The following is a 13216-nucleotide window of genomic DNA, read 5'->3' as shown; positions in this document are numbered from 1 at the left end:
CAGCCTGTCGCCCCGAAGCACGGGGAGCCCTCCGGAGGGCTCCCCCTGCTTCGGGCAGGTGAGGGCAAGGCTTGGGGCGGCAGCCAGGGCTGGGGGGGGAAAAATAATTTTTTAAAATTCATTTCCCCCCCAAAAAATGAGGTGTGTCCTATGGGCCGGTGCGCCTTATAGGACGAAAAATACGGTAATGCATTTTTGGGTACCGTATTTTTCATTCCATAAGACGCACTTTTTCCCTCCTAAAATGTAAGGGGAAATGCGTGTGCGTCTTATGGAGCGAATGCAGGCCGCGCAGCTATCCCAGAAGCCAGAAGAGCAAGAGGGAGAGCTGCACAGCGCCTCTTGGTCTGCTGGCTTCCCAGCGAAGCAGGATGAGGGACGGAAGGGGCTCCGTGTAAGGTCTCCTTTCTGTCCCTCACCCTGCTTTGCTGGGAAGCCAGCAGACCAAGAGGCGCTGCACAGCTCTCCCTCTTGCTCTTCTGGCTTCTGGGATAGCTGCGCAGCGTGCTCTGGCTTTTCAGGGAGGTGGGAGAAGGGATGGAGGGCAGCCCGTCAGTCCCTTCTCCCACCACCTGGAAAAGCCAGCAAGAGCCACTCTATCTTTAAAGAGCCACGCCGAGGGAGCGTGTCTGCGGCTCTTGCTGGCTTTTCTTGTTTTCCTCCTCTAAAAACTAGGTGTGACTTATGGTCGGGTGCGTCTTATAGGGCGAAAAATACGGCATGTTATTTTCACCCATAGTTTCATTTTTCTGCACACTTTAACCTAGTGCATACTTCTGTGTACACACCTGCCTGGCTGGAGAACTGCACTGCAAAATTCAGAAAAGGGCAGATCACGAAGGACGGCTATGCTTCAGTCTGTGGATTGTTTGAGATGGTGCAAATGAGGCAGGTTTGCCTTTCAATGTGGAAAGAGTCAACTTTCTCCCTGATCTCCAATAATGGGGCATTACTGGAAGGAGATCTTGGGAGGGCCACAATTGGGGACTGTGCCTTTAACAGACCCCCCTCAACTTTCTGAGTGCATATTGCATGCAGAAAGAAAAGCTGGCAAAAGGGCAGGGTGGGGGGTGTTCCATGCTGGTCCCAATTCTCCCAGCCCTCTTTTTGCAATGCACCCGTTTGCTTCCATAGCAAACTCTCCACTGGCTCATTACTGAAAAAAGGAGGCACTAATTTGCATAAACTTTGCATACGCTGATGTATATGTACTGATGCAAATTTAGAAATGGCTATAATTTATATATCAGCATTCGTCCAGATTTGAGCACATAAAGCTTACACAGAGGTTAGATCAGGGGTAGGCAAACTAAGGCCTGGGGGCCACATCCGGCCCAATGGCCTTCTAAATCCGGGAATCAACGTGTTTTTACATGAGTAGAATGTCTCCTTTTATTTAAAATGCATCTCTGGGTTATTTGTGGGGCCTGCTTGGTGTTTTTACATGAGTAGAATGTTTGCTTTTATTTAAAATGCATCTCTGGGTTATTTGTGGGGCATAGGAATTTGTTCATTCCCCCCCCCCCCAAAAAATAGCCCCCCCATAAGGTCTGAGGAAGAGTGGACCGGCCCCCTGCTGAAAAGGTTTGCTGACCCCTGGGTTAGACTATCTCTGGTCTTTGAGTTTTGACTTGTTTGCAGGAAGGTCATACAACAAGGGGTGCTCATTCAGCACTCACCCCAATTTCCCTTTTGATATTCATTCATCCCACGTTTCAATCTATTTCCCTGTCACTTTCCAAACTGCAAAAAGAAAAGCCAGCTTCTTTTTAAAAGTGGATTTACTGCACAATTACTGTAGTTTTAGTTGTTGTTAATTCATCGTAAGGTCCCAGGGCAGGATACAACATTAAGACACAGTATTAAATTAATTGTGGGGGTTAAATGAGGAGGTAGAGAATTATATACACTGGTACCTCCGGTTGCGGATGGGACCGTTCTGGAGCTCCAGTCGGATCCCAAGGTTTCCGCAACTGGAGGTGCCTGTTCTGTGCATACGTACAGTGCAATAGAGCGCTACTGCGCATGCATGCGCGGTGAACCTTGAAAATATACTTCGGGGTTTGCCACGTGCGTATCCCGAAGGATACATACCAAGAGGGGCACGTAAATAGAGGTACCACTATACTTGAGCTCCTTGGGAGGAAAAAAGGTGGGTTAGAAATGCAACCGATCAATTCATAGAATCATAGAATTGGGACCCCGCAGGTTATGTAGTCCAACCCCCTGCAAATCAGGAATCTCAACCAAAGTGTCCATGATAGATGGCCATCCAACCTCTGCTTAAAAACCTCCAAGGAAGGACAGTCTTCACTGGTCACCACCTTTATTGATTCAAGCAATCTTGATTAATTCAATCAGTCAAGGGAAGAAACATGGGTGCAAAAAGGAGTAGCACTCCTTGCTGGAGTTCTTTTAACTTCCTCGCCAGTACTGCCATCTAGTGATAAGCGTAGAGAACTGCCAGCCAAGAGGGCTTCTAACATGCTCTCAAATTGATCAGGGAAGAAGGCCTGCAAAGAGCCCAAGGTCACTGGTTCGAGGTCACTCATCGAGAGCTGTGCAGCCATGTGGGGTTTCTGAACCAAGCCTTCCACATCCCCTACAAGTCTCTTAACCACAGCACCGCAGGGACTCATATCTGTGTTTCCTTATTGACACTTTTTTTTGGGGGGGGGGGTAACTGTGCTCATCTATTTACAGAAATGCAACCAAAACATCAGCAGGCAATAAAGCCTAAGGCATGGGTAGGCAAACTAAGGCCCGGGGGCCGGATCTGGCCCAATCGCCTTCTAAATCCGGCCCGTGGATGGCCTGGGAATCAGTGTGTAGAATGTGTCCTTTTATTTAAAATGCATCTCTGAGTTATTTGTGGGGCCTGCCTGGTGTTTTTACATGAGTAGAATGTGCCATTTTATTTAAAATGCATCTCTGGGTTATTTGTGGGGCATAGGAATTCGTTTACCCCCCCAAAAAAAATATAGTCTGGCCCACCACATGTTCTGAGGGACACTGCAGCTGAAAAAGTTTGGTGACCCCTGGCCTAAGAGAAAGAAGCACAACCCTCTATAGCAGTGGTTCCCAATTAGGGGTCCGGGGACCCCTGGGGGACCATGAATCCATCCTTTGCCTCTTCCCAACTAATATTTTTTTGGTCATTTTTGCATGATATTATCACAGATTTTATTGGCCAAACTCTGTTTTGAAATCCCACTGCAATAACAATTTTGACCTGCCAATAAGCAGCAATATATCGCTCCTCTCGTGAGGGAGAGTGGGGCGTCCAATTTCAAGGCATCACCAGTATCACACAATGATCTCAGCCAATAACACTGCTGATCTGAGCTGCCTTCCCTCACAGGGCAGCTGGCTGCCCTCACTTCAAGGCACCGTGGCACTACCTTCCCCTGGCACTGAGGTGGAACAGCTTTTCTCAGCCAGCAGGAAAGCAGCCTCCGCTGCAGTAGACGCAGCTTGAGGCACCCACATCCCCGTGTGGTGGAGTCGACTACGCTGCTTCTCCTTTTCCCACTCACCCAATCTCTGCAGCTGCTCCTTCCTTCATCTCCACGCCTGATCTCCAATTTGACATTGTGATATACAGTGGTACCTCGGGTTACAGATGCTTCAGGTTACAGACTCCGCTAACCCAGAAATAGTACCTCGGGTTAAGAACTTTGCTCAGGATGAGAACAGAAATCGTGCTCCAGCGGCACGGCAGCAGCAGGAGGCCCCATTAGCTAAAGTGGTGCTTCAGGTTAAGAACAGTTTCAGGTTAAGAACAGACCTCCGGAACGAATTAAGTACTTAACCCGAGGTACCACTGTATTGGAATATCACAGTTTAACTGCTGATATAGCACGATACTGAAAACGTGGTACCACTCAGCCCTAGTCTGTTTTTTAGTACAGTGAGGATGAATTTGATGAAGGGCCGTGAGGACCGACCAAGGGGCCAACCAAAGTTGTTGAGCTTTCTTTAGGATTTTACCCCAGGAAATAAACTGCCGCAGGGGCTGCCGGATTACACCCCAAAATGGACTTTGTACATGCCTGCTATAAAGGAAGTCCAAGTGATTTCTATGAAATATCTGGGCCTTATTTCAGCTCACCAATCACAAAGGACATATCAGATGCAGTAATTCGAGGTGCTCTCTTTCCCCCAGTATTTTTACTGGGTGTTTTTATTTACTGACTTTAAAGTTGTCAGCTCATAAGAAGTATTTATAGGTCAACAATTTTGAATAGAGATAGCTCTCTGCTTAGTCTACCTCATAGGTTTGGTGTGAAGAGAAAATGGGTGGGAAGGGGGAACCCTGGGCGCCACCTAAATTTCTAAATTTCCCAAGCACAGGGCTAGGGAGCATGTGTCCATCCAGGCCATGGGCAAGCAAACTAAGGCTCGGGGGCCGGATCCGGCCCAATCGCCTTCTGGACAGTCTGGGAATCAGCGTGTTTTTACATGAGTAGAATGTGTCCTTTTATTTAAATGCATCTCTGGGTTATTTGCGGGGCCTGCCTGGTGTTTTTACATGAGTAGAATGTGTGATTTTATTTAAAATGCATCTCTGGGTTATTTGTGGGGCATACAAATTCGTTCATTCCCCCCCCCCCCAAATATAGTCCAGTCCCCCACAAGGTCTGAGGGACAGTGGACCGGCCCCCTGCTGGGTTTGCTGACCCCTGGTCCAGACGATGCTGGGCTCAAACTCCTATCCTCACTGGCCACTGGCTATGTTGGCTGAGGTCCAACAACATGTGAAAGCCCCTCCCTCTCTTCCTAAGAGCGCAGAATGCAAATGCAATAGAGAGCAAATCAAGAGGTAGCAGCCCTGGCCATCGCTTCCTGGATGGGAGACCCCTTTGGGCCTCTATGGCACCTTGAGCTTCACGAAGAAGAAAGCAGGATGTTCAGTGCCTGGGAGCAGAGAAGGGGACTCATTTCTGTCCAAGACCCAGCTGTCAAAGCAAGCCAGGGAAAGGGAACCTGTGGACTTTCTAGATGTTGCCACCATCCCATCATCCATGCAGAGAACGTCAATCCTGGGCTGACTACACTGGCTGCCAGTTAGTTTCTGGGCCCAATTGAAAGTGCTGCTTTTGACCTATAAAGCCTTAAGCAGCTCAGGACCACAATACCTCAAGGACCACCTCTTTCCATAGGAACCTACCCGAGATGATCCTTTGAGGTCCTCCTTTGTGTGCCTACTTGTCTGGAGGATGGCAACATGAGAACGGGCCTTTTCTGTGGTGGCTCCCCACTAGTGGGACACTCTCCCCAGGGAGGCTCGCCTAGCACCTCCGTTACATATCTTTAGGTGCCAGGCAAAAACTTTCCTCTTCAGGCAGGCCTTGGGCTAATAAAACAATTTACGGCCTTTTAAACTGTGTGTATGGGTGTGTTTTGTTTTGTTTGTTATTACATTATGTACCGTCTTTTTCGCCCTATAGGACGCACCGTCCCATAAGGCGCACCTAGTTTTTTTGGGGGGGGAAATAAAGGGGAAAAATTATTTTTCCCCCAGACGCAGGGCTGGGGCCCTGGAAGCCCGAGCTTCCCCCGACCCCAGCCCCCAAACAGGCAGCTCTCTGCAAGCTGTGGGAGCCCAGCGCTGGCTCCTGCTGCTTGCTGAGAGGTCCGCGAAGCCTGGACACGCTGAACTCAGTGCACGGGGGCTTCAGCATGCAGGCAACTCTCCGCAAGCAGCAGGAGCGCTCCCGCTGCTTGCGGAGAGGTCCGTGAAGCCTGCTTTCGCCCCATAGGACGCACACACATTTCCCCTTCATTTTTGGAGGGGAAAAAGTGCGTCCTATAGGGTGAAAAATACGGTATTTTAGGTTCTGTGTTGTAAACTGCCCTGTGGTCTCCTGATGAAGGACAGTACATAAATTTAAATAACAACAAGAACAATGTCCACTTCCTGGAAGGGCTTTTAAATCCTTTTCCACAACAGGATTCTGCCCAAGTGTTGGAATGGAAGAGCTGCTGTTTGGCTTTTCAGGGAGCTACAAAAGGGGAAGCAGCAGTGGGGGGGAAACAAACGAAAAACGGCACAAAGAGGAAGAAGTGCATAGCTGTTGTATGAAGAGGTAGAAGTTTATTGGAATATAAACATTCAGATAACATGTAAGATAGAAAAAAAAACCCCACCAACAACATATACAGACACTTGCTGGAAGGAAACATCTGAGGTATTTATTTATTCACCATCTAGGCTATCACATTTTATTTCTTCCTTTAAATAGTTAAGAGAGAGAGAGAGAGAGAGAGAGAGAGAGAGAGAGAGAAAACACCCCTAGCTGTGCAGCTGCTGCAAAAGTGGTGGCAGATCTTAGAACCACCTGTCTCCTTCCCTCCTTTGGATCTGCCTGGAAGAGGCAGCCGCTAAGAAAGGGCTCTGTCTGTCTGTGTGTGTGTTGTCAAGTCCTATTTGCTTGGGAGGACCCAGAGCGCCTCTCTGGGACAGCAACCCCACTTCCACCTCCACGGCTGAAGGGCCTTGTCCTGGAGTCTTTGGGTGCCACCTGAAAAGCACTGGGCCCTCTTTCCCAGGGCAACAGAAAGGAGGGGTGTTGTTGTTTTTTAAAGACTTTGTGAGAGAGGGACCGTAGTTCCGTGGCAGAGCACAGACTGTGTGCAACCCTTTGCACAATCCAGAGCTAAGCCAGGGGGGGCCTGGAGGATCCTTTCTTGTGGGGATGCACCTCACCCACAAGCCCAGCATCTCTGCTGTGGGGTTTCGTGCTTGAGCTGGGGGTGGAAAGGAAACTGCCTCTGCAAATGAAACTAAGACCAGGGTGGAGGAGCAGCCCTTTCTGTCATATCAAAAGCCCTGAGCGTCATACAATCTTTCAATATTCAGAATTGGGTAAGGTGGAGTGAATGCTCCACCTGCACCTCACCAAGCCAAAAATCTGCTGCTGGTTTCTCCACCGACCTCCAAAGCCTGGCAAAGCACAGCACAAACAGCAATACAACCCTGCCCATCCAAAAGAGGGGAAGGAAGGAGATGGGGTGGATTTCTACAACCTGAAATGGCCAACCCAGAAAACAGCCAAGGGCCTGAAGTTTGAGGCTGCAGCTTATTTTAATGAGGTATATACTTATATATGTCGTTACAAATCCCAAAATCTACCCTTTTCCCTGAACTGGGTTCAGAACGACCCTTTAGCTCCCTGGCTGCTTTCAGTTTAGGTGAGTGAGGAAACTGATGGGCCTGGAGGGCAGAGGCCACCCCAGGGCTCCAAGCACCTTCCTGTGCAAGAAATGCAAATGGTATCGAGTGCAATGGGACCAAACTGGACAGAGCAGTGAGAGACCCGTCGGCGGAAACTCAGCTCTGCCTGAAACTCCAGGTAATGCAGATGACTGGGAGGAGTGGGCTCCTTTTTAAATCAATTGGGGCACATGGGTTTGGAGGTTGCCCCACAGTTTATCCTTCTTCCAAGCCACTTCCCATCATCCTCCAGCTGTTCCCTATGCCCAGAGCCAAACTCTGACACCCAGGAGAGTGTGGTTGAGAGGAAAGTGCTGGAGGGTGAAGGTTCATCTCCCAGTAACTGTATGAACTTTTATGCTTTCAGTGATTTATTATTAAATCAAGCCCCTTATCCTCCCACGCCTGCTTCACACATAAATCAGAACAGACCCAAGTTCTCTCTGCCACTTCTGTGTCTAGCTTGGTACACATTAAAGCAAGAAATCCCAGAATCCACTGCTGACAGAGCTTGGGGTGGGGGGAGAGAAGGTGTTTAGGAAAAAGCCACCCCTCCCAACTTAGAACTCTGCACTAGGGTAAAAAAGAAAAGAAAAGCTGAAGCCACAAGTTCTGAAACCAGGAAACCGAGTAATGCAGATCAAGCAACTCTGCACAATATTCACATGTTTATATGGTTACAGGATTTTGTTCTGTGTGTTCCACTTGGGTAGGGATTGGGAGAGGAAGTGTCAGAGTCACGTGAGTGTTGGGGAAATTTGTGCAGGAAAGGTTAGAGCCGTATTAAATGCAGAAACCATACTGGACACCTTCAAGTGCTCATCCACCACCACCAGCCCCCAAAACTGAGGCCTGGAAACCTACGCTTACAAGACAAAAGCAGTCTTATCAGGATTCCTTAGAATTACTCAGCGGATCTCAACTTCCTAATGGAAGGGGAACAGCTCAGTGCTGCAGCACCTGTTTTGCCTGAGGCCTGCCTGAAACCCTGGAGAGCTGCTTCCAGTTGGTGCAGAGGCTGCTGAGCTCAATGGACCCACGGCCTGGCTTTGTACAAAGCAGCCTTGTAGGATGCTAAGCTGGAAAACAACCACCACTGCAAATGGGACAATCTTCCGTTGCTGGGAGTGGTGGTGGGGGAAAACACACACACACAATAGAGAAAGAAAAGAATTAGCCAGCAAAACACCCGAGAAGATTCACACCCAACCTGGGTTGTGGTGCAGTTTCTGCTTAAAGGCAAAGGAGGCCTGAGGCAATGAGCCAAGAGACCGATGGGGACAAATCTCATGCCAACTTTGGCAACCTTCCTGCCAGCTAGAATAAAGTCAGCCAGCTGCCTTTACAACCAGACCATCTCTGCCAAAGGAAAGCAGGTGGACTACAGGTTTTACTGCTAACAGATACTTTAGCTCCTGGCTCCTGGCGGAGGAAACACCCAGGAGGGCAAAATGTTTTTGGCTGGGGGCTTCCAATGCAAATGGGAGCAACAAGCAATATGCTGTTGTGGAAAGCTGAAGGCAGCCTTTGGATTTTCGACATCCCAGCCTCCAGATGCCACTACTCCTACCTTCTCTGTTTCAAGAGGTGGAATAGCCATACTCTTGACAGTAAAGGAGCCAAGTAGAATCGCAAGGGGCCCTGAGAACTGGCCACAGATAAGGCCTTATCAAGTCAGCTGGGGGTGGGGTGGGGGGTCGCTGTTGCTGCAGGGGACAGAGCTGGATTTTGCTGCACAATCCGCAACACACCTTAGCGTAGTCAGGTCTGGGATATTATTTGCAAAGCCCCAAACACAAAGAGAATGCTATCCTGTGGAATCCCCATCACTGAGTATGCAGGGAGAATTCCAGCCACATGTTTCATTCAAATCCAGCAAGGTTGTGGCAAGGGAGGAAAAAAATATGTTTGCAGACTATTCGGTCCACAGCTGGCCAGATCTGACCCAGGCTTCTGTGTTCCCTAGAGCAGGGGCCCAGGGGCCAGAGGTGTGTTTTGACACACTATCTGCCCCGAATCATCCAGGACGAATGAGTGTCACAGTTTGGAAGCCATGCAGTCACTTGGGATAAGGCAATCAGTTGGGGGAGGGGGGCAGAATTGCTTCACAAAGATCTGCAGAAGAGGTAGCTTGGGTGTGGAGCTTTGTTTTTCCCAGAATCTGCATGAGACAGCAATGCAATGAAATGGGTAGGGAATCTCCTACAGTAACAGCAGTGTAAAACCTTTATCAGGTCAACTAAAACACCCCAAATATGAGCAAGCTTTCAGTTTCAGCAGATCTTTTCTTCAAGGATTGTTTGTATTCTGTGACAATGTAGTAGCAGGATTATGCTGCTGTTGCATTTTTTAAAACAAGATTCAGATGGACCGACTTGGATCTCTGCAGTTTTGGTCTGCTGGAAAGCATCCAGTGTCCCATTGCTTTTCCAAGCAGCTGTTGGCTGAAGAGAGATAACACTGAAGCGTGGAATCTCTTTCTCTCCTACAAAGGCTAGACTTTGTACAATGCCTTGCTTGAAGTTTGGCAGGGTGGCTGCAGGCCAGGAAAGAATGCTTTGCAGGCCACATCTGGCTTGCCAGCTGAGCCTCCCTGGTGCAGACTTGAGGCCTTCCAGCAGGAATGGCGTCTTCTCTTGCTCACGTCCCCTTTGATAAATCTGATTGGTGGAGGGACGAATGTGGCGTCACTTGGAAGGATGTGTGAACTTGGCACCACAGCAATTTCCTTGGCCCAGTGGTACATGCTCACATACACAGCGGTTAGGAGTGCCTTGGGTAAGTAACCGCAGAGGAACACGCCTGGGAGAAACATACTGGACCTAGAAATCCAGCATTTTTTTAAAACGGAAAACCTGCAGGACCGAGCACCATCAAAGACTAATAGAATTGTGGTGTTGGATGGGACCGTCGAGTCCAGCCCCCTGCAATGCAGGAATCACAACTAAAGCATCCCTGACAGGTGGCTTTCCGGCCTCTGCTTAAAAAACATACAGCCAAGGAGTCCACTGCCTTCTCTGGTGGTCCATTCTTGTGCTCAAAGATGTGTCCAGAAAGGAACATTCTTATTTATTAACTCATAATGCATTTAAATGCACCCTTCAAATACAAATAGTTTCCCTCCCAAGAGCGTATTTTTCCTCTGCAGGAACTTGTCCAAAAGCAACATCGTCGAAGGAAGAGGATTTAGTGCACGTGTGTCCCCTAATCTATTTCTTGTAGCCGGGGGGAAAAAAAAACATCACTTCAGCCATTCCCAGTAGCTTCACAGTTACAGATGTGCCTAGCTTTTCCAAGCTGGGGGTTCTGCTTTCTCTCTGAGGGAGCCTTTAAAAAAGAGGGGAGGGGAGAGAAACACCTAGCTGAGAGGGCCTAGCTGCCTCCAGAGCTCCGCCCACCGTGCAGGATTTGGGCTAGAATCCCATGAGAACCAGCGAGCTCCCAAGAGGCCAGAAATAATCAGAATTGCAGCCCAGGACTTTACTTCAAGGGTAATAAGGAAACAAAGTCCTCTCATTGTTCTGGGAATGAGATGCACCTAACATGGATTGTTTTGAAAATCCTGAACAACTAATAAGCCCTTCGAGGAGAAAACAACATCAAACCAACGAGAGGGAAAGAGAGAAAGTCAGCCTGAGAAATTAACCTGCATCTTCCACCACCACCACCTATTACCCCATGAGCCAAGTGCTTCCATGCTATCTTGAGGACATCAAAGGTTTCTGATCCTTCAACTCAGGGGGCTCCTTTTTTTTGGTGTGTCTTTGGTGCTACAATATATAAAATTTAAAATAAAAAGCAGTCAACAAGACATATAAAAAGAAGCTTTAACATATGCAAATCCTTCCAGAAGAGAGAAAGAGGAAAAAAAAATCCCAACAACAACACAGCAATAAGTACATATTTTTGAGGTATTTCATCTGCTCAGGAGAAGCTGATGCAAGATCTGTAGCATGACTGAGACTCGCCAGGGTAGGAGAGGGAGGGCGGATCCCTGTTGGCAAGGAAGTGGGGGCTGCCGGTGCCACAGGCAGGCAGCGGGCTTCTGCTACAAGGAGGAAACAGAAACAGGCAGAAGTTCAAGGGGGGAGGTACAAGGAAGTGCTAGGTGTGTGCACAAGTGTGGAGGGGGAAGCAATTGAGGAGTTCATCTGTCCTGAGGAACAACACATGGCTCCCTCATCAAGATTTTAGAAGGGAAGATGTGGGGGAAGGTGCTCAGAAGCCCCTGGTTGTTCTAGGGCTGTGGGGCAGTCAATTAGGGCTGGCCCCACCAATGCACAAGGAAGCAGCCAATCCGCCTTTGATAGGCTGGGATCACAGAGGATTCTCGGCAAGTGTTAAGTGAGTGGACACAGGCAGCAGCAATGCAAGAACAGCTTTGTTCTTTCAGCATCAAGGTGCCCAATCCCAGATACATTTGGGGGAGGGAGGACAGGGAAGCAAGGGTGGGTGGAGCATAAAATGTGTCTGACCTAGATGAGCCCCTTTCACCTTTAGCTTTCTGACTGGTAGAGTTTTTAAAATAAAATTTAAAAATTCCATGCATCCCCACCCGCCCCTGAGGCAGAAAGAATGGAGAAACAGAATTGCACAACTTGGACCTCATGGGGAGGCTGGATAGGAGTGAGGCTGTGGAAGAACCTGCCAATGCCGGCGCCTGAGCCCCAGTTCTGCAGGGAAGGCTGGGCAAAGCTGCGAAGGGCAGCTGGTGCAGATTCCTCCAGAGGCCTGTCCAGCCTCCCAGGGGCCTCGCTCAATGCTGCAGAAGCCGCACGAAAGGGAACTTCCATGCTGTCAGACTCCTCCAGAGGAAGCTAGCAGGCCAAACCCAAGGCCAGAAGGAGAGAGGGAGGCAGGAGATGCACTGGCCCTTTGAGTCAAGGCTGGCTAACTGGGAAGAGGAAAGAGACCCAGTAAGACCTGCACATTAACACACAGAGGGATCAAATGTGGGTTTGTGTGTCTCTGTGTGTAAAAGCAAGCTGGAGAGAAGAATTAAAGGATGTGGGAGTGGTATATGAGAAAAGAGAGCTATGTTCCCCCCCTGCCTCTGGGGGGTAGGATTGTCAATACACTGCAGTCACGTTAGGGGGGGGGAGTTGTTTGAAGCATGGAAAAATGGGTTTCTTGCCTTCGCCTTTTGCTACAGTGGCGATGCTCAGTCATCTACAAAAACTCACACAGCCCGTCCAGAGAATCCCTGATTGAAACACGCCCTGTGTCCCCTCCCGCCCCCCACCCCCGCCCCCTTGCCCTCCTTTTCCCACCGAGGACACAGCAAGACCTGAAGAAAGGTGAGATGGGCAGCAAGAGACCACCTCGGCAGGATCCTTGCCAGCACAGGATTTTTGCTTCTCTGCCACTGGCTGGTCTTCTAAGCGGGCTCCTCGAGGCGAGGTCACCGGCAGGACCGCTTGGGGCCAGGGAGAGAGAGAGCACCTCCTCCCTGCTTCCCCCTCAGAGAGACCAGCTGGTTGAGGGCTCTACACCAGGTGTGCCCCTGGAGGAGGTCGGGCTGGGAGAACAGTGGGAGGAACTGCTGCTGCCGCCGCCGGTGCTCTGCGTGCTGGATCCGGCAATGAGGTGGACGACAGGCTTCTGGGCAAACAAGACCCCTGCGGGGCAGAGAGAAGGGAGGAAGATTAGCAGGCCAAGGATAACATAAGAATGCAAAAAGAGATCTGCTGGATCAGGGGACCAATCTAGTCCAGCATCCTGTTCTCACTGTGGTCTTTCCTGATGCCTGTGATGCAATCAGGATCCAAGCACAAGAGCCCTCCACCCTCCTGTGGTTCCCAACAACTGGTATTCAGAAGCCTTGCTGCATCCATCTGTGGAGACAGAAGCATAGCCATCCTGGCTAGGAGCCATCGATAGCCCTCTCCTCTCTTAAAGCCACCTACATTTGTGCCCGTCTCTGCTCTGGCTTCCTCAGAGCGGCAATGGCATATCAATAGCCGTGTGTGTGTGTGATCAGAGGATTGTTCTGAATTGTTC

The 13216-nt window shown here is 49.5% G+C and overlaps 1 protein-coding gene across 3 annotated transcripts in view; it reads right to left on the bottom strand.

The window, feature by feature from the left end:
• Window positions 1-6077: 6077 nt before the first annotated feature.
• ARID3B (AT-rich interaction domain 3B) overlaps window positions 6078-13216 on the bottom strand; it is a 57396-nt gene continuing 50257 nt past the window's right edge. For 2 of the 3 annotated variants that reach the window (XM_083460506.1, XM_083460507.1), the window contains exon 9: window positions 6078-12834. In XM_083460506.1, the coding sequence (XP_083316632.1) occupies window positions 12677-12834 (158 nt within the window). In that variant the 3' untranslated portion in view covers window positions 6078-12676. The remainder of the gene's footprint in view (window positions 12835-13216) is intronic. The other variant, XR_014516008.1, reaches the window with a different exon arrangement.

Source organism: Podarcis liolepis, assembly GCF_965112155.1.
Source record: "Podarcis liolepis genome assembly, chromosome: 9".
Classification (NCBI taxonomy): Eukaryota; Metazoa; Chordata; class Lepidosauria; order Squamata; family Lacertidae; genus Podarcis; species Podarcis liolepis.
Note: the sequence above shows the minus strand (reverse complement) of the source record. Positions and strands in the feature narration are given on the sequence as shown.